The sequence below is a fragment of the Pelophylax lessonae genome (assembly GCF_965119305.1).
Source record: "Pelophylax lessonae genome assembly, chromosome: 7".
NCBI classification, from domain to species: domain Eukaryota; kingdom Metazoa; phylum Chordata; class Amphibia; order Anura; family Ranidae; genus Pelophylax; species Pelophylax lessonae.
Window position 1 is genome coordinate 63,340,477 of NC_138774.1, and position 23,701 is coordinate 63,364,177.

The 23,701-nt window shown below is 47.3% G+C and overlaps 1 protein-coding gene across 1 annotated transcript in view; it reads left to right on the plus strand.

Moving 5' to 3' along the window:
* LOC309559518 (carnitine O-acetyltransferase-like) overlaps window positions 1-23,701 on the plus strand; it is a 102,343-nt gene that overhangs the window by 47,392 nt on the left and 31,250 nt on the right. The window contains exons 7-12 of the mRNA XM_082262798.1: window positions 265-443; window positions 9,474-9,574; window positions 10,171-10,299; window positions 19,395-19,517; window positions 19,603-19,738; window positions 21,956-22,018. Coding sequence (XP_082118924.1) covers window positions 265-443; window positions 9,474-9,574; window positions 10,171-10,299; window positions 19,395-19,517; window positions 19,603-19,738; window positions 21,956-22,018 — 731 coding nt within the window. The remainder of the gene's footprint in view (window positions 1-264; window positions 444-9,473; window positions 9,575-10,170; window positions 10,300-19,394; window positions 19,518-19,602; window positions 19,739-21,955; window positions 22,019-23,701) is intronic.

Consider the following 23,701-nt stretch of genomic DNA (forward strand, 5'->3'; position numbering starts at 1 on the left):
AGAAGGAAATTAAATTTCTGGGGATGTTCTATACACAAAATGTGCACAGAATGCCTCCAGGTTGCCACATTGCATTGGGTTTTGCAGAAAATTACAGAGCTGAAGGCTGAAAAGGAAAGTTAAATTTTGATTACATTCAGATACAATATGACTTGTGTAGCTATTGTATATTCTAGATTATTTATTTTTTTACTATATTTTTTTCCCCCCATGAAGGTGGAGTTACCCTTTAAATGCATCCATTGTTTGTGTCTTTATCTCCAGACCGCCTGAACAGGGAGTCTGTAAGGAGCATCCAGCGCAGTCTGTTTACGGTGTGTCTGGACGCCACCGCACTGAAGTATTCTGAAGATCTGTACAGCAGTCGTACGGCCGCTCAGATGCTCCATGGAGGAGGGAGCCACGCCAACAGTGGCAATCGCTGGTTTGATAAGACCCTGCAGGTGTGTTCAGCACTGCACCCTCATTGTGTCCTATGTGTTCTTACCTCTGTAGTGATAGACTACTCTCTGTGTCTGTCTGTGCTATGGCACTAATGCAGCATGTCTCAGACAATGCTTAAGCAAATATTAAGACAAAAACCCCAGAAAAATGCATTAGCACCAAGCAAGTAGCTTCAGTGAAAGTCATTTCAGTGGTTTACTGTACTCTGCCATTTATCGTTGCTCTTTTTAATACCCAGTGGTGTCGCACAGAGAGGCCCTGATCCGCACCCAAGCTGGGATATGTGTGTAAATAGGCACAGCACAGCTTGGCCCTGCTCCCTCCGCACTGGATTTGATTGGCAGCTCCTGGATTTGATTTTGGCTCCTGCTGCTGCCTCTGTGTCTGTGAGGTGAGAGAGAGAGTGAGGGGTCCTGGGAGGATGCTGCAGCAGAGAAGGTTTTTTGCCTTAAAGTGATACTAAAGTCTTGGTGTTTTTTATTTATTTATTTATTTATTTTTTTACAAATATACATTTTAGCTAGAACATTTTTCTCCTGGATTTTTCCTGTGAGATCTACAGTCAAATGCCAGACTGGGCGACGGGCTGGATAATCTAGATCTAGTGGTCACCCCAGTATGGCCAGCGAGCACGCGCAGATCTCAGTTCTGCGCTAGGTCAGCCGCGACATAGCCCCACTAGACAGTGGCTGGCCTGCGAGTTAAACACCTCGCGAGATCGCATACAACCGGGTCTCGGCCCGAATCGCATCGTTCCTCCTGGTCGACAGCCCCCTCATTTGGATAGAAAGGGGTTCTGTCTAGAGCAGTGCCCACCCGATTCCTGGTATAGTGAGTAGCTGTCCCTCTCCCCTTGGAGGGTTTTGGGGTGGACGTGTTTCTCTCCTTCCCGTTGGCACCCCCCATTCATCTATCCCCCATCCTACCCCCCCCCACACTTATTATGCTGGGGCTGTTTGGGTGGTCTGGTCCACCACCTGGGGTGGGGGCAGGGCACTATACTGGTGATTGGGGCTGGGGGGGTGCGCCGCCAGCGAATGGATGATCGGCTGTGTGGGGGGGGGTAGCCTCAGTAGCCTGGGTCCCTGGAAGCCTCGTAGTGCTGCCATTTTGTTGTAGTCTGTGTGTTTCTATGCACGGCGGCCATGTTTGTGTAGTCCAGGAGCCATTTTATTGTAGTTTACCATTGCAAAAAGCTGCGGCCAAGACAGTGAAGCCATGTGGACAGCAATTTCGGTGGTGGGGACCCCTCCTTATCCCCTGGTGCTGACTCCTGGATCATTTAGCTTCCTGATCGCCGTACGTGTAGTGGTGCAGAATTTCCTGGTGCTTGCAGGTGCCTTTGTCGGCAGATGGTGAGTCTGGTGGGGTCCTCTTCCTCTCTGCTGAGGATCGCTCTGTACCGTGTGCTTGGCAACCAGGTAGTGCTGCCAGCGCAGTGGGGGGTTGTCCCTTAGCAGTGTTTTACACTTTTGTGGGGTCCCCCTGGTGACTCATGGAGTCCTTGGTGCACGTTTCCCCACCTGATCCCCTCTCTGAGGCTGCGGGGCCTAACCATTCATCTGTGCACTGACAGCGGTCCTGGAGTCCCTTGTGTCCCGGGTGGAGGCGGCTTGCAGGCGACGGGCTAGCAAAAAGCGCCCCCCCCCGCCTTCCCCTGCCTCACCAGATCCTGAATCTGATTCGACTGCCACGGACGTGGGTCACTCTGCTGAGTCTCTGACCATGCGCCTGGAATCCTCTGATAGTGAGGATGATTCCTCCACATCTGTGACCATGCACGAAAAGGTGCTGGTAGATGCACTGATAGTATCTGTGTGTAAGACCCTGAAGATGGAGGACGCGGCTTAAGCTGCGACAGAGGCGCAGGTACTCTTTGGCACTCACAAGCCATCCAGAGCCGCAAAGGTGTTTCCTTTCCCGCCTATTTTGACAGAATTGTCACTAAAGAGTGGGGATGACCAAAGCATCCCCTTGGGCTCCCTAAGTGCTTTAATAGCCATTATCTGTGATGACTCTTTGGATGCGGCTCCCCTAGTGGCTCAGCTTTCTGTTTCGGCAGTGGTCCTTTGGCGTGACTTTTGGCTCAAATGCTGGTCTGCGGACCAGACTTCTAAAAAGACCTTGACTGATCTTCCCTTTCAAGGAGATCACCTCTTTGGAGCTACCCTGGATGACCTCATAAAAGGTCTCACAGGGGGGGAAGAGTGCATTTCTTCCGCAGGCTACTAAGGGCAAGGAACCTTGTCGTAGACGTGGGCCTTCCTGCTCGGCTCATACGTTTTTTTTTCGTCCCTCAGGGTCGACTGACAAGAGCTCGAAGCCTTTCAGGGTCTCCTCTGGAGGTTCTAAATGAACCTGGCCTGGCAGATAGAGAGCGGGCTTCTCCAGACCCACGGCAAATGCTCCTTCAGCATGCGCCCTCACCCGTATCTGGGGTCTGGGGTGGAGGGACGTCCTTGCTGGTTTTGGGACCCATGGACTTCCCTGGTACAAGACAAGTGGGTCCACGATGTCATTCGGTCCGGCTACAAGATCGAGTTTCGCTTTTGTCCCCCGGCAAGGTTCTTTCTTTTCAACTTGTGCTTGTCCCCGGACCGCTTACAGGGTCTGTTTGGGGCGGTACAAGACTTGTTGCTTCAAGGGGTGATTGTCCTGACTACAACTTTGGGAAAAGTTTCAAGGTTTTTACTCAAACCTGTTTACAGTTTCCAGGAAGGAAGGCAAAGTGTGTCCAATCCTGGACCTCAAGGCACTAAACTGCTTTGTGCGGGTACAGAAGTTTTCGTATGGAATCCATTCGCACGCTGGTGGCATCCGTGCATTGGAGGGCTTTGCCATGGAAGAGGAGCATTATCAGTTTGTGGTATTACCCTTTGTTCTTGCCTCCGCTCCTTGGGTCTTCACAAAAGTATTAGCCCCGGTGCTAGCTTTGTTACGCCAACAGGGAATCGCAGTGCCGGGCTACTTGGATGATCTCCTTCTGCGAGCAGAGTCTCCTACTGCTCTGGTGGAAAACCTGGAGATCACAAAACAAACTCTGCAGGAGTTTGGCTGGATTCTGAATTTGCAGAAGCCTGCGCTGGACTATCTGGGCCTGACTCTGGACTTGGCCTTAGCCAGAGTGCTCCTTCCTCTCGACAATCTCCAGAAATTGCAGGTTGCAATTCGTCTTCTGCAGTCCAGCAGATGGTCATGGTCATCCCTCCGGACTTGCATGCAGGTGCTGGGCCTGATGGTGTCTAACTTCGAGGCGGTTCCGTTTGCACAGTTCCATACGAGGTCCATGTAAAGGGAGTTTCTGGCCAAACGGGACAAAACTCTGCGGTCTCTGTACAATCCGAGTCGGGGAACGAAGGAGTCCCTGATTTGTTCTCTGGCACTTTGGCTTGGCAAATCCTTCCTCCCCTTGTCAGTGGTCACCACCGATGCCAGTCTGTCTGGCTGGGGAGGCGTCCTCGGCAAGCATTTTGCTCAGGGGATCTGGACACTGGAAGAGTCTAGACTGCCGATCAATTTTTTGGCACTCCAAGTGATCAGACTGTGCCTGGACCACTGGACGCATCGTCTTCGGGGATGTCCTGTGCGCATTCAAACGGACAATGCCATGGACGTGGCTTATGTCACTCCCCAAGGGGGCACAAAGTGTCCTGGTGGCTCTGGAGGTAGCCGACATTCTAAGGTGGGCAGAACGGTTCGTTCCAACCCTCTCCACCATACACATTCTCCTGGGTGGAAGGCCGATTACCTCAGCCGGCAGGCGTTGTACCAAGGGGAGTGGTCCCTTCATCCGGATGTGTTTCATCAGTTGTGTCTTTGGTGGTGCATCCCCGAGGTGAATCTGTTGGCGTCTCGACTCAACAGAAAGGAAGATCTACCATCCTACGTTGATGAAGTACATTGCGTGGTGTGAGTCTCTTGGGGTTCATCCTCGCTCCTTCTCAGTGGCTCGGATCTTGACCTTCCTTCAACGGGGGGGGGGTTGAACAGAAATTGGCCTTGAGTACCATCAAGGGCCAGGTGTCAGCTTTGGCGGTCTTCTTCCAATGACCTATGGCCACACACTCCCTGGTGCATACCTTCAGGGTGTCCGACATTTGGTTCCTCCAGTGCGGTCTCAGTTGCAGCCTTGAGACCTCAATTTGGTGCTTTCGGTCCTCCAGAAGCCTCCCTTTTAAGGATCTTCGGGAGCTTGCGCTGTCCCAAAAGGTGGCCTTTTTGGTGGCTATCACCTCTGGGCACAGGGTGTCGAAACTGGTGGCATTATCCTGTCGTCCACCTTACCTGGGGATTCAGAGATAAGGTGGTTCTTCGCCTCTTTCCATCGTTCCTTCCAAAGGTTGTCTCTTTTCATTTGAATGAAGACATTGTGTTTCCTTCCCTGTATCCCAGGCCTAAACATATGAAGAAAATTGTCTTGCATGCCTTGTATGTGTTCTGGGCAATTAGGGTGTACCTGGCAGCTACGGAGTCTTTCAGGAAGTCAGACTCACTATTTGTGCTCGCAGATGGACCTCATAAAGGGTTGTCTGCTTCCTCTGCGACCATTTCCAGATGGAATAGACAGTGATTCAGGCCTATTCCATCAAGGGTCAGGTTCCTCCTTTTCCCTGTTAAGGCGCACTCTACTAGGGCGCTGAGTGCCTCCTGGGCCTTCCGTCATCAGGAGTCAGTGACACAAGTTTGCAAGTCGTCAGTGCACAATTTCACAAAGTTTTATAAAGTGGATGTGTTGGCATCTGCAGGTGCTTTTTTTGGCCGCAAGGTTTTGCAGGCTGCTTTTAATGAGCACCTGGTCCTCTTTGAGGGTGTATTATTTTATTCAGGTGGGCTCCAGCTGTTTTGGTTGAGCTCCTGTTGCCTGGTTGGCTAATATTTAGCCTTGGGAATGTTTTTGCTGTTCCCACCCCTCATGTTTAGCATTGCTTTGGGACGTCCCAATGGTTTAAAATATCAGAAGCTGTGTCTGTCACTCAATGGAAAAGAAAATGTGATTTTTGACTTACCGTAAAATCCATTTCTCTAATGTTCATTGACGGACACAGCACCCACCCCTCTGTGGAGTTGTAATTCTTCTGAAACTGCTTGTAACAAAACACCTATAGCAGGGTACCTATAGCGGAGAGCGGGGGTATACCCCTTGGGACTAGATGTAGGTGTAGCCAGTTTTATTTTTTGCTGCCTAGTGTCCTACTCCTGTAGGGGGCAGTATAACCCAATGGTTGGGAATTACCGGAGGTGCTTTTGGGAATGAACATCAGTTAATTTTACGGTAATATAAAAATCCAATTTTTCTACTTTCTGTTCTAAAATATATTCAATAAAAAAATCAAATTTCTTCATAAATTGAAGACAAAATGTATTCTGCTACATGTCTTTTGGCAAAAAAAAAATCCCAATAAGTGTATATTTACTGGTTTGTGCGAAAGTTATAGCGTCTACAAACTATGGTATGTGTATGCGTGTGTGTGTGTGTGTGTGTGTGTGTATGTATCTCAAAAAATTTGTATATTGTGATAAAGTTCATTATTTTCTGTAATGTACTGTTAAAAATTAGACTTTCATATATTTTAGATTCATTACACACAACTGAAGTAGTGCAAGCCTTTTATTGTTTTAATATTGATGATTTTGGCATACAGCTCATGAAAAACCAAAATTCCTATCTCAAAAAATTAGCATATTTCATCCGACCAATAAAAGAAAAGTGTTTTTAATACAAAAAAGTCAACCTTCAAATAATTATGTTCAGTTGTGCACTTAATACTTGGTCGGGAATGCCTGCACACCTGATTGGTTCGCAGTGCCGCTACTCACGGCGTGATTGGTTCCCTGAATGTGCCATTGAGAAAACTAGGGCGGAGAGTGAGACTCACTGAACGTGTGGGGCGGGCTGCAGTGCACGAGTGAGTCAGTGTATGCGGCTGTGCTCCTTTCCCGGCTCCTAGTCCACCGCTCCAGCCTCCTACCACCACTGCCAGTATATATGTGAAATACAATAAATAATCTATATTGACATGGTGTGTATACAAAAAGGGAAAAGTAGATGTATGTATGTATGTATATTTAGAGGAAAATAAATTATTAATAATTCAGAGGTGATTTATATATTTATATATTAATAATTTATTTTCCTCTACATATACATACATATATACTGGCAGCACCAATCACTTCCTCTTCCTTTCTATTATATAACCCCTTCCAGGCTTATATTCTGAAGTGGGCTGCAGCCAACCTCCTTTATATTTCTCCATATAAAGGACGGGTCCCTCAATATCGCAATATATATCGTTGGAAAAAAAATATCGCAATATATTTTTTTTCCAATATCGTGCAGGCCTACTTTGGACCACTGAGCAACAGTCCAGTGCTGCTTCTCTGTAGCCAAGGTCAGGCGCTTCTGCCGCTGTTTCTGGTTCAAAAGTGGCTTGACCTGGGGAATGCGGCACCTGTAGCCCATTTCCTGCACACGCCTGTACACGGTGGCTCTAGATGTTTCTACTCCAGACTCAGTCCACTGCTTCCGCAGGTCCCCCAAGGTCTGGAATCGGTCCTTCTCCACAATCTTCCTCAGGGTCCGGTCACCTCTTCTCATTGTGCAGCGTTTTCTGCCACACTTTTTCCTTCCCACAGACTTCCCACTGAGGTGCCTTGATACAGCACTCTGGGAACAGCCTATTCGTTCAGAAATTTCTTTCTGTGTCTTACCCTCTTGCTTGAGGGTGTCAATGATGGCCTTCTGGACAGCAGTCAGGTCGGCAGTCTTACCCATGATTGTGGTTTTGAGTAATGAACCAGGCTGGGAGTTTTTAAAAGCCTCAGGAATCTTTTGCAGGTGTTTAGAGTTAATTAGTTGATTCAGATGATTAGGTTAATAGCTCGTTTAGAGAACCTTTTCATGATATGCTAATTTTTTGAGATAGGAATTTTGGGTTTTCATGAGCTGTATGCCAAAATCATCAATATTAAAACAATAAAAGGCTTGCACTACTTCAGTTGTGTGTAATGAATCTAAAATATATGAAAGTCTAATGTTTATCAGTACATTACAGAAAATAATGAACTTTATCACAATATGCTAATTTTTTGAGAAGGACCTGTGTATATAGATAGATAGATATACTGAAATTTATGCAACTATACTGTAATGGCAGTGATCTTTAGTGTAACAGTGATAGTCACTGACACAGACACCGCTAGTGACACTAATGACACTGGTTAGGAAGGGGTTAGCATCTAGGGGCAATTAAGCAGTTAAATATGTGCCTTACAATGTGTAATGTGTGCTACTTTTACTTTTCTATTTGAATAGAAACGGCCAGATCGCTGATCATTGTACAGAGCCCTGTGTGTTTGTAAACACAGGGTTATGTGCCAATCAGCACGTCCCAGCTACGAATTATTGGACAGAACCTGCTGACAAAATCGTGCTGCGTCCAACCTCAGCTCGGTCAGCAGTGGGCGCGCTTGTGGGGCTGCAAACCCAGAAGTCCCCGACAAAGTACATGATCCTGGTGGGGCTGTGCCGCTTGCCTCCAGTATAACTACTGTGGGTGGGTGGGGGGCAAGCAGTTATTTAAAGGACACGACACTCATTCTGTCTTGTTTTCTGTCTCCTTTGCTGTTTCTGAATACTGCTGGCTTTCTTTCTTTCTTTCTTTCTTTCTTTCTTTCTTTCTTTCTTTCTTTCTTTCTTTCTCTCTCTCTCTCTCGCTTTCTCTCTCGCTTTCTCTCTCGCTTTCTCTCTCGCTTTCTCTCTCGCTTTCTCTCTCGCTTTCTCTCTCGCTTTCTCTCTCTCCCCCTCTCTCTCTCTCTCCCCCCTCTCTCTCTCGCTCTCCCCCCCCCCCTCTCTCTCTCTCTCTCTCTCTCTCTCGCTTCTCCCCCCTCTTTCCCCCCTCTCGCTCTCTCTTGCTCCCCCTCTCGCTCTCTCTTGCTCCCCCTCTCGCTCTCTCTTGCTCCCCCTCTCGCTCTCTCTCGCTCCCCCCTCTCGCTTTCTTTCTCTCTCTCTCTCTCTCTCTCTCGCCCTCCCCTCTCTCTCTCTCTCTCGCCCTCCCCTCTCTCTCTCTCTCTCGCCCCCCTCTCTCTCTCTCTCTCGCTCCCCCCTCTCTCTCTCTCTCTCTCGCTCCCCCCTCTCTCTCTCTCTCTCTCGCTCCCCCCTCTCTCTCTCTCTCTCTCGCTCCCCCCTCTCTCTCTCTCTCTCTCGCTCCCCCCTCTCTCTCTCTCTCTCTCTCTCGCTCCCCCCTCTCTCTCTCTCTCGCTCCCCCCCTCTCTCTCTCTCTCGCTCCCCCCCCCTCTCTCTCTCTCGCTCCCCCCCCTCTCTCTCTCTCTCTCTCTCTCACTCGCGCTCTTCTCCCTTTTTTTTTTCTCTCACTCTTTCTCTCTCTCTCCACCCCTTTCTTTCTTTTTCTTTCTTTCTTTTTCTTTCTTTCTTTTTCTTTCTTTTTTCTTTCTTTTTTCTTTCTTTTTTCTTTCTTTTTTCTTTCTTTTTTCTTTCTTTTCCTTTCTTTTTCTTTCTTTTTCTTTCTTTCTTTCTTTTTCTTTCTTTCTTTCTTTCTTTCTTTCTTTTTCTTTCTTTCTTTCTTTCTTTCTTTCTTTCTTTCTTTCTTTCTTTCTTTCTTTCTTTCTTTCTTTCTTTCTTTCTTTCTTTCTTTCTTTCTTTCTTTCTTTCTTTCTTTCTTTCCTTCTCCTGCAGGTGGAGAGAGAAAAATTTGAGAGTACCAAAATCCCAATTGGATCATATTTTCAATTATTACCATATGTGCTCCATCATTTTGATATTTTATTGATGATGATTTGCTTGTTTGCAATTACCCATACCTAGATTGTTTACAAATTTATATAGTCTGTATGGCCATCTTTACTGCCATTGTCGGAGTGGTCTGCACCAGCTTAAAACCAAGGCCATACACCTCGCTTCCCTCTCCCTTACTAATATCTCACATAATCGCTCCCAACAACTAACTCCTTGCAGCACCCTTTACCTTCCTAAGAACCACGCACAGTGACACTGAGTATGACTCCTGCAGTTCGTGGTGGGAGAAGACGGAATATGCGGTCTCATATATGATCAAGCAACAGCTGACGCCTCTGCAGTCCTGAGGATGCTGCGACATGTTTTGGACTACTGGTACGTGAGTAGTATGTTTCCCTAAATAGATTGCGTATGGAAGTGCTTGCATTTCTATCCATCCAGTCCAGAGATTTACACATCACAGGCTGGAGACCTGTCTTTTCTCTGCTACAGTTATATTGATATTGCTAGGTCACTGCCCCACCCCAGCCTGTAACTGGACAGTGAGGGACCAGCAGCAGTTCCACCCTCAGCTCCTACTGCTCTCTCCTCCAATCAACATGTTCCTTGTCATTACATGTGCATGTGGCATATCTGATTGGTTCCTAGTGCTGCCCCTCTCTCTCCCAGTCTGTGTGCCGCTGTGCAAGGAATTACAAGAGGATCGCAGCAGGTCCAATTCAGGTAATCACAAGAAATGCATTCAAATATAGATTTTATTATTTTTTATTAAATGCATAACTACATTAAATAGTATTTTTTTTATATAAGCCCAGAGTACACCTTTTCAAGAAAACATTCATTCTGCCCAAGGAAGGTCACAGTTTCTTTGTGTATATTACGATGTAATGTGTTTTTTTTTTTTTTTTTATATCTTCGTGTTTTTAGTTTATCTCAGGTTTAATTTGGGACTAATTTTGTTCCTCCTCTAGTTCCAGGGGTCCCAGCTTGCTGCCTCCTCGAACACCCATCACCAGAGTCCCTCCCCCGAGGAAGCTGTATTTCAATTTCCCCCCAGAGACTAAGCAGCATGTAGAGCAGGCTAAGCAGAACTTGGACATGTGAGTGGGTGATTCTCTGTTGCTGTTAATGGGGGTGTGGCCTCCTGAGTGCTGTAACATGTAATAAGTCACTGTGGATGTTTTATAGTAAATCATTTTACATTTCCTTTTTTTTTTTTTTCTTTTTAAGCTGGTGATTTTTCCAGTTGTATATATCCCCTGTCCTAGAGTGACAATGCTCACTGACATTACTGTATCCATGTAGAAGCAGCATTATCACCCTACGACAGGACTACAGAATACCTCACCCTCTCCTTATCGCCATAACATTGGGTGGGGGTGTGAACTGTAAGCAATGTAATATATAACAGACAGCAGAAAACGGAGACAACTGGAAGTTCTACGCCCACAGGATTGCTGGCGGGGCCAACAGGTTTTTTTTGCACTTATTGCATGGATATAACAAGACACTTCTGATGGTATATTTAACAGATAAAAAGTGGAGTTCAATGACCTGAGTCGTCCTCTGGCTTCTTATCTCTTCGGATGTCTAAGGGTACATTTTATCTGACTTGGTTCTTGTGTATTGGAGTGTCCATTTACTCACCATTAATTGCAGCACAGTCTCTTTGAGTCCCATGTCCTACAGCATCCTGGCTTCCTGTAAGGGAAGATAAGTTTGTCTGCTTCTTTCCCTCAGCAGTTTAGAGAGGCCACACTTGATGAGGGAGGCAATGATGGCTGGGCAAGTGATCTGCAGCCATATGGGAGGCTCTCCGCCGTCAGAACGGGAGTGCAAAAAGCCAGGCCACATCCTAATAGCATGAAGTTTCTAAGGGGACCACTTCCTCAGTTGGCTACAGTGTACTCCTGTTCTGGCGGGGTGTCCTCTCTGTGTCCTCGAGCCTGGGATCTCTCCAGCTGTTCACTTGTGTTACCAGAGCTGACCCTCTGAGAGAGACACCGAAGGATAATCGCCAGTAGCTGTTTGCATTGTGAACTATTTTTAGCTGAAGTAGTGATTCTCAGCTAGACTCTCTGTGCATTAGAGTCTTACAGAGGTAATGCTATGCAGCCTCATGTTGCCCTAATTAAGCCACTGAGATGCTGCTGCGAAAACTTCCATGTATGTGCAGCTTTTAATGTTCTGCAGTGTATGCATGCTTTTTGCCATTCAGGCCCTTTTTTGCATTATTGATTCTAACTTTCACCTGTATAATCTGTATAGTAAACTGCAAGTTACAGTTACTCCCCTGTGTGATCATTCAGCCTCTACCTGTGCTGTTAAAGATGGCTCAGCTTCTGTCCGTCTTGGAGTTTTGGATGCTTCCCATATGATTGTTGATTTTTTTATATGATTATGACAGCTGGGCAGCTCTGAAACTTAAAGCGTAACTCCACTTTTGTTGAGAAAAAAACCATTCCCCTCTCGGTGATCTCTGTACGTTGCAAGGATTATAACAAACTTTGTTGTAGATTCCTACCTTTTGTTGTTCTGCAGAAATCCCTGTTTGTTCCTCTGTGCTGAGTGGGTCTAATGGGAGTGGTTTCATAATTCTCAATCAGCTGCGCAGCTGCAGAGCACCAATGAGGAAATATGCTTGGCCTGCATCCCTTTAGACGTGTTCCTTTTGGGAGAATCTCATCAAAAATTTAATTTTTGTTCCAGAGGATGCCTAAAATCTGACTTGTATTTTAGGCAGACGTCTGGGAACATTGGTGAGCCAAATACACAAGCAGGAAATGATGTTTCTGGGGTGTGGTCAGTATACATTCTGTGTACAGAACAGCTCTAGGTAGCCATATTTCAAAAAAATTACAGTGGCTACAGATTGAAAAGGAAAGGTCATTTTTAATAACATTCAATGACGATATGACTTGTGTCGTAACGGTATACGCTATATTATTTTATTTTTTTTTCTATTTCTATTTTTTTTTTAGCACAGATATCTCGCCAAAAAAGTTTTTAAGAGGTTGGAAACCCTTGCTAGTTTAAAGAGTAACTCAAATTTGGTTGAGAAAAAATTATTCCCATCTGGTGATCTGTGTACATTGCATGGATTTTAACAAATTTTGTTGCAGATTCCTAACTTTTGATATTCTGACGAAATAACTGTTTGACCATGTGCAGAATGAATCTGAATGGGAGCAGTTTTTATATTTGTCAGCTGCTGCACCTGCACGGCTCTAAAATGGAAAGCTGCAGGGTCTGTTCCTTTTAGGCATGATTTCCCTTTGAGAGTATCACACCAAAAATAAAGAATTTTGTTGCAGGGGATGCTCAAAATCTGATTTGTATCATAGTGCAGACTTCTGGGAAAATCAGCCAATCACACAAGCAGGAAATGACATATCTGGGTTGGTGTTCTGTACACCATCTGTATGCAGAACACCTCTAAGTAGCCATATTGCATTGCATTTTACAGCTCTGCAGATGGAAAAGGAAAGGGTGTTTTTAATATTATTTTAATTATTCAATTAAAATATGACTTGTCACAATTGTATATGCTGCATTATTATTTTTATTTGCTAGATTTCTTTTCCCACAAAAAGTGGAGTTACCTTTCAATGATCTACCGAAAAAATGAAAACTCAAATTTAGGTGGGCCCTTCAGTCAACTAGTAAGTTTTTGCATAGAAGGGGACTGGAGCACCAGAATAAAACACAGGTAAGCACAGGGAGAATATAAAAGCTCTATTAAAATGATGTTCCTGGTGGGAACTGAGCCCAGGTCCCAAATACTACACATCCTGGGGGCTAACCACTTATCCTTTAATAGTGTGTTCCCACAGCCCAGGAATTTAGAGGTCTCTGTGTCACAAGAAGTAGATTGTGGGAATTGCTATCTGGAGACACCCAACAATGCTGACCAGCTCTACAGCACAAACACAATAAAACTTTTATACAGTATAAATGGTACCCAGTCAAGGCGAGTTTTTGTAGGGAAACATCAATGCGGAAAACAGACTTTCTCTTTCGTTCATTGACGGGCACAGCTCCTGTCATTCTTGACCATTGGGTATACTGCCCCCTACAGGAGTAGGACACTAGGCAAAAAAAACTTATGGCTACACCCATGGGCAGTCCAGAAGGACTCCCTCTCTCTGCTATAGTCACTCAGTTTTTTTCTGCCTAGTCAGGAGTAAGGACCTAGTACCTTGCTGGGATCTTTGGTTCTGGCAAAATTTTTTAGATAGAAAATGTATTCCTCCTGGGTTTTTCCTGGGTTTTTCCGATCAACTGCCGGACTGGGTGACGGGCTGGATAATCTAGATCCAGTGGTCACCCCAATCTGGCCCGCGAGTGCACGCAGGCCTCAGCTCCGGGCTAGGTCGGCTGCGACATAGGCCCGCTGGACAGGGGCTGGCCCTGTGAGTTAAACGACTTATGAGGTCGCATACGACCTGGCTCCAACCTGAGTCACAACGTTACTCCTGGCCGACAGCCCTCCATTTCGATGGAGAGGAGGATCTGTCTGCAGCGGTGTCCACATGGTTCCTGGTATGTGAGTAGCTGCCCCCCCCCTCTACCCCTGGATAGTTTTGGGGTTGATGTGGGCCCCTCCTTGGGACAGTCGGACCCCCGGGTTCCCCTAGTTCCTGCAGGCACCCCCCTCTTGTCAAGTCCCTCATCCTGCCCCCTCTTTCCACATACGCTGGGGGATTTATTTTTTTGGGTGGTCTGACCACCTTCCTGGAGTGGGGGCATGGCGCCAATAGCGATGGGGGGGGGGGGGGCATGCATGGCTGGATGATCGATTGTGCAGAAGGGGGGGGTGGACCTGGTGGGAGCTCCTGCCAGGGCCCCCCATCCTGCCTGGATCTGTCCTGAGGCGTGGTCCCCCCCATTCCAGGTCCCTGTATGCTTCGTGGGGCCACCATTTTGTTGTAGCCTGTATGTTTCTATACATGGCAGCCATGTTTGTGTAGTTTGGCGGCCATTTTCTTTTCATTTACATTGCAAAAAGCGATGGCCATGACAGTGAAGCCCTGTGGGCGGCTATTTCAGTGGTGGGGGCCCCTCTCTGTCCCCTGGTTCTGACTCCTTGATCATTTAGCTTCCTGATCGCCGCACGTGTAGTGCAGAATTACCTGGTGCTTGCAAGTGCCTGTGTCCGCAGGTGTTGAGTCTGGTGGGGTGCTCTCCTTCTCTGCTGAGGATCGCTCTGTTCCTTGTGCTTAGCGACCGGATGGTGCTGCCAGCATGGTGGGGGCTGTCCTTTAGCAGTGTATTACACTTTTGTGGGGTCCCCCTGGTGACTCATGGAGTCCTTGGAGCACGTTTCCCCACCTGATCTCCTCTCTGAGGCTACGGGCCCTCTGGGTCCCAACCATCCATCCATGCACTGACAGCGGTCTTGGAGTCCCTTGTGTCCCGGGTGGAGGTGGCTTGTGGGCGATGGGCTAGTAAAAAGCGCCCCCACTCTCCCTTGCCTCATCTGTCTCACCAGATCCACCATGGACGTGAGTCACTCTGCTGGGTCTGCGAATCCTTGAGGATAATTCCTCCACATCTGCGACCGCATACAATAGGGCGCTGGTGGATGCACTGATTGTATCTGTGCGTGAGACCCTGAAGATGGAGGATGCGGCTGAAGCTGCAATAGAGGCGCAGGTACCCTTTAGCACTCACAAGCCATCCAGATCGGCAAAGGTGTTTCCTTTCCCCGCCGATTTTGACAGAATTGTCGCTAAAGAGTGGGGACGACCAAAGCATCCCTGTGGGGTTCCTAATCGCTGTACTAGGTGTTACCCCTTTGAGGAGTCCCTTCTTAAGAAGTGGTGCACCCTCCGGTTTCCAGATTGAACAAGGCAACCATGATGAGTCCCTGACCTTTAATGATCTGGCTGACCGGAAGGCAGAGGCTGTGGCCCGCATTATGTACACATTAGCAGGTTTGGCAATGGGATCGGTATTTACCATTGCCCTAGTGTCGCAAACTCTCTGACCGAGTGGGCTAAGCTCCTACGCCGTGATTTGGAGGGTGAACAACTCCCTCCTGCCTTTGCTGAGCTGGCGGACCAGCTGGACCAATGGTTTGCAGTTTATATGTAATGCCTCCTTGGATGCGGCTCCCATGATGGCTTGCCTCTGTTTTGGCGGTGGTCCTTCCGTGTGTCTTTTGGCTTAAATTCTGTTCTTAGACCAGACCTCTAAGAAGGCTTTGACTGATCTTCTCTTTCAAGGAGTTGGTCTGTTTGAAGCTACCCTGGATGGCATCATTAAAGGTCTCACGGGGGGAAGAGAACCTTTCTTTCACAGGCTACTAGGGGTAGGGAACCTCGTCATAGACGTGAACCTTCCTTCTCGGCTCTTAAGAATTTTTTTCATCCCTCAGGGTCGACTGACAAGGGCTCTAAGCCTTTCAGGGCCTCCTCTGGCAGATCCAAACAAACCTGATCCGGCAAGCCAAGAGCGGGCTTCTCCAGACCCGTGGACAAGGCTCCTTCAGCATTCCCTGGTGCCAGACAAGTGGGTCTATGAAGTTATTCGGTCCAGTTACAAGATCGAGTTTCGCTTTTGTCCCCTGGCAAGGTTTTTTCCTTCCAACCTGCACCTGCCCGCAGACCAGTTACAGGGTCTGTTTGGGGTGGTACAAGACCTGTTCCTTCAAGGGGTGATTGTCCCGGTTCGGACTTTGGAACGTTTTCGGGGTTTTTACTCAAACCCGTTCACAGTCCCCATGAAGGAAGGTAAAGTGCATCCAATCCTGGACATCAAGGCGCTAAACTGCTTTGTGCGGGTACAGAAGTTCCGAATGGAGTCCATTCGAACGGTGGTGGCATCCCTGCATCAGGGGGATTTTCTTGCCTCTATCAACATCAAGGATGCTTACCTTTACATTCCAATATGTGCTAGTCACCAATGTTTTCTCCGCTTTGCTGTGGGAGAGGAGCATTATCCGTTTATGGCGTTACCCTCTGGTCTCGCCTCCGCTCCTGGGGTCTTCACAAAAGTCTTGGCTCAGGTGCTAGCTTTTCTTTGCTGCGCCAACGGGGGATACTGGGCTACTTGGATGATCTCCTTCTTCGAGCAGAGTCTCCATCTGCTCTGGTGGAGAACCTGGAGATCACAATAAAAATTCTGCGGGAGTTCAGCTGGATCCTGAATTTTCAGAAGTCTGCCCTGGTTCTGTCCACAAAGCTGGACTATTTGGGCCTGACTCTGGACTTGGCCATAGCCAGAGTACTCCTTCCTCTAGACGAACTCCAGAAATTGCAGGCTGCAATTTGCCTCCTGCTGTCCAACAATTGGTCATCCCTCCGGACTTGCATGCGGGTGCTGGGCCTAATGTTATCTACCTTCGAGGCGGTTCGGTTTTCGCAGTTTTATTATGAGGTCCCTGCAAAATAGATTCTGACCATATGGGACAAGACTCCGCAGTCTCTGGACAATCAGATCCGGCTGAGTCTGGGAACAAAGGAGTCCCTGATATGGTGGCTTTGCTCTCCAGCGCTTCGACTGGGAAAATCCTTCCTCCCCTTGTATTGAACAGTGGTCACCATGGATGCCAGCTTGTCTGGCTGGGGAGGCATCCTTGGCAAGCATTCTGTTCAGGGGGTATGGATGCTGGAAGAGTCCAGACTACCGATCAATGTTCTGGAACTCCGAGCGATCAGACTGTGTCTGGATCATTGGACAGATCGTCTTCAGGGATGCCCTGTGCACATTCAATCAGACAATGCCACGGCCGTGGCTTATGTCAATTACCCAGGGGGCACAAGAAGTGCCCTGGTGACTCTGGAGGTAGCCGGCATTTTAAGGTGGGCAGATTGTTTCTTTCCTGCCCTCTCCGCCGTACACATTCCCAGGATTGAAAATTGGCAGGCGGATTACCTCTGTCGGCAGGCTTTGGACCAAGGGGAGTGGTCCCTTCATTCGGAGGTGTTTCGTCAGCTGTGTCTCCAGTGGGACACCCCTGAGGTGGATCTTTTGGTGATTCGACTCAGCAGAAAGATGCAGAGGTTTGTTGCTTGGTCAAGGGATCCTCTGGCAGATGCCACAGGTGCGCTGGTGGCCCCGTGTGGTCAGTGTCGTCTGATTTACGTCTTCTCTCCTCTCAAGCTTCTGCCAAGATTTCTATGCAAGATCAAGGCAGAAGGGATTCCCATCATCTTAGTGGCTCTGAACTGGCCTCGCTGGGCTTGGTACGCCGATCTGGTGTGGCTGGTTGCCGACGTTCCTTGGAAGCTTCCTCTCACGGGGGATCTGCTGTGCCAAGCAACGATCTTCCACCCTGCTTTAGTCGCTGGCTTTGACAGCTTGGCTGTTGAACGCCTGGTGCTAATGGATAGAGGTTCATCTGAGTCGGTGATAGCTTATAGGAAGATCTACTATCATACGTGGAAGATGTATGTTGCGTGGTGTGAGTCTCTTGGTATTCATCCTCGCTCCTTCTCGGTGGCTCGGATCTTAATCTTTCTTCAATGGGGGTTTGAACAGAAATTGGCCTTGATTACCATCAAGGTCCAGGTATCGGCCTTGGCGGCCGTTTTCCAACCATCTTTAGCCACACACTCCCTGGTGCGTACTTTTCTTCAGGATGTCTGACATTTGGTTCCTCCAGTGCAGGTGTCAGAACTGGCAGCAATATCCTATCGTTCACCTTATCTGGTGATTCACAAGGATAAGGTGGTGCTTCGCACCGGTCTGTCATTCCTTATTAAGGTGGTCTCTGACTTTCATTTGAATGAAGACCATTGTGTTGCCTTCCATTGTGTCCCAGGCCTAAACATCTGAAGGAAATTGCCTTGGATGTGGTCCGGGCAATTTGGGTGTACCTGGCAGCTACGGAGTCTTTAAGGAAGTCAGATTCTCTATTTGTGCTCATGGATGGACCTCGCAAAGGGTTGTCTGCTTTCTCTGCGACCATTTCCAGATGGATCAGACAGACGGTGGTTCAGGCCTATTACATCAGGGGTCAGGTTCCCCCTTTCCCTGTCAAGCAGCACTCTACTAAGACGCTTAGTGCCTCCTGGGCCTTCCGTCATCAAGCTTCAGTGACGCAGGTCTGCAAGGCAGCCACCTGGTCATCAGTGCACATTTTCACAAAGTTTTATAAAGTGGATGTGTTGGCATCTGCGGATGCTTCCTTTGGCCGCAAAGTTTTGCAGGCTGCGGTTTAAGAGGACTTGATCCTCTTTGAGGGTTTATTGTTTTCTTCAGGTGGGCTCCAGCTGTTTTGGTTGAGCCCCTGTTGCCTGGTTGGCTAATGTTAAGCCTTGGGAATTTTTTGCTGTTTCCCACCCCTCATGTTTAACACTGCTTTGGGATGTCCCAATTATCAATAATGACAAAAGCTATGTCCGTCAATAAACGAAAGAGAAAATGGGATTTTTGACTTAACCTAAAAACCAGACAGGTGGGGATACCATCTGTCTAGCGGATCAGATGACAGTCGGATTGAAACAGACATGCAGTCCGTTTCCATCCGACCGTCCAATAGAGAACAGCGGCTATGCAGAGCGGACACGGACCTGTCATCCGCCTGCTCAGCTGAGAGATCCATTTGGATTGATTCTGTCCCGTGTGAAAGGAGCCTTATGTCCATACAAAGTAAAGTCTATTTCTTTGTGTGGTGTTTGGTAATATGCTATAAATTATAGAAGCACCATGTCCTGATATTTGAATACAGCTTGCTAATAATATAAAGGGAATGTTTTTTCCATTTTTTTTTTTTTTTTAATGAGAGGTTAGTTTCTTTAGAAATCATCAGTATATGGGTTTTAAAGCTGAACAGGTTATCTTTTTTCGCTGTCATTACAGATGGTTTTCTGACCATTAAAGAAATCTCTAGTAAGAGACCTTTTTCCTCTGGGGTAAAAAGTTTAAGAGATGTCCCAAATGACCAGATGATCTAATGTCCCCATTGGTATTATAAACACACATGGGCCACTTTGGTCAGAAACCAATTACCCTCTACATAGGTTTTTCTTTTGTGGGAGGAAACTAAGGGAAACAAAAAACCTATAAAAACATTGAGATCATCCCTCTGATGGCAGTTGATTTTATGAACCCAGTTCCACAAGATGGCACCATTAACATGGCACTACATTTAGAAATAACGGACCGTCTGGTTAATACTAGTCACATTTGAAAACAAGCCCCTGATTGTGCAATGTCTCTAAATCTCTATTTTTCTCACCCTATACAGACTGGTGAACGATTTGGACATCTGCTGTTTCACCTTTGCCGATTTTGGGAAGAAGTTCCCACAGAAACACAATCTCAGTCCTGGAGCTTTCCTACAGATCTGCCTCCAACTAGCCTATTACAGGTAAGGAAAATAATGAGATGATTTGTTTTGGTGGAACATGTGGCCACTGGCTAGTTTGACCTATTTCTCCTAACTTTCTCCGCAGGTTACACGGCTCTTTATGTGCCACATGTGAGGTGGTTTCGCTCCGAGTATTTCATCAGGGAAGATCGGATGTTGTGCGCTGTTCCTCCCCCGAGGCCCTGGAATTTGTACAAGCTGCTGATGATCCAAGCAAATTGGTACCTAATGGGTTGGGGCAGTCACATTGCAAAGCCATGGATCCTCAGGGGAGGAGTTATTTAATAGCAGGATACATATCCCTATATGTAGATAAGCTTGTGCTTAGTTCCATAAACTACAAAAGTGCACAAAACAGAGGCATTTACTAAGTCAGGGAAGCCACTCATTTATAACCCCCAGACATGGGAGTAAGTCACACATGTGCAAGTCACAAGCAAGTCTCAAGTCTTAACCTTCAAGTCTCAAGCAAGTCCCAAGCAGGGCCGGCCTTAGGTGTTCAAGTGCCCTGTGCGAGCTGATCCTGTGGCGCCCCCACCAGCGCCCTGCACATTTTTTCTTGCACTTTTTTTGCACTTCATTTGACTTTTCTTTTTTATGATCACTACAAACTTAGCCCCCCCTTACATTAGAGACCCCCCTTACATCAGAGACCCCCAACAGAGCCCCCCTTACAACAGAAACCCCCCACACAGAGCACCCTTACAGCAGAGACCCCCCAGCCCCCACAAAGAGCCCCCTTTACATCAGAGACTCCCCACACAAAGCCCCCTTACTTTAGAGACCGCTACACAAAGCCCCCCTTACATCCAGAGACCCCAACACAGAGCCCCCTTACATCAGAGACCATCCCCACAGAGCCCCCCTTACATCAGAGCCCCCCACAGAGCTCCCCCTACATCAGAGCCCCTCCACACAGAGCTCCCCTTACATCAGAGCCCTCCCACACAGAGCCCCCCTTACATCAGAGACCCCCACACAGAGCCCCCTTACATCAGAGACCCCCACACAGAGCCCCCTTACATCAGAGACCCCCCTCACAGAGCTCCCTTACACCAGAGACCCCCACACAGAGCCCCCCTTACATCAAAGACCCCCCACACAAAGCCCCCTTTACATCAGAGACCCCCCCACACAGAGCCCCCCTTACATCAGAGACCCCCCACACAAAGCCCCCTTACTTTAGAGACCCCTCACATCAGAGACCCCAACACAGAGCCCCCTTACATCAGGAGAGAGCTTACTTACCTTAGTATGGAGGCTTACCATGAGAAAAAGGGGTGGGAGGAGGAGGAGAAGGGGCGGGAGGAGGGGGAGCCGACGATCTCTCCTCTGGCGTCCCTGGTCTGGAGAGGAGGGGATCTGTCAGTTGCGGGCACTGGCGGCGGATCTGAGGCTGAGTTGTGTGTGATACACAGCTCAGCCCTGCAGCTATAGAAGAAGACACAGGCACAGCCGCACAGCGGGAGGTAAGCGGCGGCCGTGGCCTGTGTTAACCCTCTCCATGCCGCGGTCGCCGCTTACCTCCCACTGTGCGGCCTGATCATGTACGAGCTGCGATGGCCGCACGGCGCCCCTTTTGCCCATGGCGCCCTGTGCAGCCGCACAGCTCGCACACCCCAAAGGCCGGCCCTGGTCCCAAGTTACTGTGGCGAAAAGCAAGCAAGTCAAGTCGAGTCCCTGCTAGAAGCCAAGCAAGTCAAGTCATTTATTTTGGTCAAGTCACAAATCAAGTCAAAATACTGATCTACCCCAATTTTCACCTTTAAATCAGTTAAAAGTCAGTGGTCAGGAAAGGTTTTGTTTTATTTTCAACATTAACAAAACTGCTTAGTGCTTTTTTCTTGGCATATTAAAGAAACACTTTGAATGCCTAAACAGCTCAAAATCCTTCGTCCGGTCATGTTTCAACACCACAGTCACTAAAAACATGTTAAATATTTCCATTGTTAAACAGCCAGTGTCCTAAAAATCAGAACACGCTGAGGTGTTTTAAGTTACTGTGGTGTCAGAAACATAACAGGCACATTCATTTTGCTTTAACACATCTTGAGAAAATGTAAAAATTTAATAACTTAAAAAAGTAAAGTCATTTTGAGTCATATGTCTCAAGTCATGAATACCAAGTCAAAGTCAAGTCGAGTCTTTTATTCATTTTAGTCAAGCAAGTCTCAAGTCCTCAAACTGGTGACTCAAGTCTGACTTAAGTCAAGTCATGTGACTCAAGTCCCCCACCTCTGATAACCCCGAATAATACCCTGGTGATGTATTTTGTAATTAATGGGCCACATGTTCATGAATGTTAACTAAGCTTACAGAATGGAAAATTTAGTTTAGTTTTAAGTAGGTGACAGGGACACTTTATGCTGTTTTGTGTGTGTGTGTGTGTTTTTTTTTTTCCTAGGGTAATTTTGTACTCTTTGCTTCTGGTGTACTAGGCGGAAGAGAAGCTGGAATTAATGCTGAGAGCTATACAGAGTCAAAAAACGGCTAGAGAGCAGGTAGGAAGTGTAATTCATTTGTGTGATCTTTTGAAAGATGCTTGAGATCAACTAATTTCTAGATGGGGGGGGGGGGGGATCTTTCTGTTACTTTGGAACTTAATTTTGATTTTAATTATTTGACTCCTGCCTTCCTTATCCCACTCTTAACAGTAAAATACTAAAGCAGAACTTCACCCCAAAAGGGTCTGTTTACTATTGCAACTTTAGGGCGGTGGTCGATGTGTGGCAAAAACTTGGCTCAACTGCACATTTTTGCAGCCCCCACAACAAGTCTAAATGAAGCGTAACTGCCTGACCAGAGAGTGTTGTTGGAGTCCAGGCTGAAATGTGGCACATGAGCAGTGAGAAACTTTGACCTGAGAAGAGCATAGGAATACTAATACAGCTTATACCCCCTATGCCAGTCCTTAGGGAAATCTCTGCCCCCAGGAAGGAAAGAAAGGAGCAGCACTGAAAATATAGCCGGCCATACACTGGGCAAACTTTGCTTCAAGGGTGGCCCTGTCAGCACCCTCCTGCCCAAGATCCTTCAATTGAAAAATCAAAGGAGTTTGGGTGGAAGATTGTCAGCCAAACAGTGACTGCATCAAATCAGATGCAGCTACTGTTTGGGTATTCTGATAGCCGTTGACGGTCAAAATACAATAGCTAGCACTGCAGGTTACTCTATCCACGCTGTAAAGTGTGGATGAAGGAATCCTTTAAATTTTTTAAATTCAGCCTCCAGGCTCATCGAAAGAAATCTAGTTTTAGTGTACGGTCAGGTGACCACATTTAAGCAGCAAAAAAAGTATTTATTGCAATTTTAAAAAACTGAGAGTACAAAGGGAATCTTATAGGTACTAATTTGATTGTTGCAAGTAGAGGCCTTTCGATCTACTTTGAAATTCCATTGCAGAATGCATTATTAAAGCAGAACTAATCTTAGCTGTGGTGGGGAAGTTGTTTTCATAATTTGGCTCCAGCTACTTGAGTGTTCTACTCCAGTGCTGACTGCTCTGTCTGTTCATGTACATTGTAGTCATCACGGCACCTGCTCCATTCCCAGCATGTTACAGTACCCGAGACTTGACCAAGTATGAACACTGCACTGCACATGTGCAACATGCAGTGAACTATCACAAAAAAATGCCAGAAGAAAGGTTAAAGCAGAGTTCCACCCACATTTCCTTGTTTGCACCATCGGCTTCATAGCACCAAGTTAAAACCACATTGGATGTTTTGTTTGTGCTTGATTTACCTTGTTTCCATGGGGTAATTGGTCTTCTTCCTATTTAGCATCATGCTCTCCTCCTCCCCCACCCCCTGTTGCCTTCTGGGACCTGTGTGTGCCCCAGAAGACGACGGGACCATTCAGAAAGCGCTGTGTGACTCATGCATGCGCAGTAGGAAACCGGCTGTGAAGCCTGAAGGCTTTACTGCTGGTTTCCCTTACTAGCAACACCGATGCCCGCACCCAATGGATAGATGGGCTTGGGGTGCCGACATTGCGGGCTCCCTGGACAGGTAAGTGTTCGTATATTAAAAGTCAGAATCTACAGTATTTTTCCCCAACTCTGCTTTAAGAACTTTTTTTTGGTAAAAGGGATGCAAAGATCCTTCCCATGTCTGATTCAGGGTTCAGCATTTGGACAGTCTGGCTGTAAAGGGGGATCTATAATCTAGCCTGTGCTACCACTC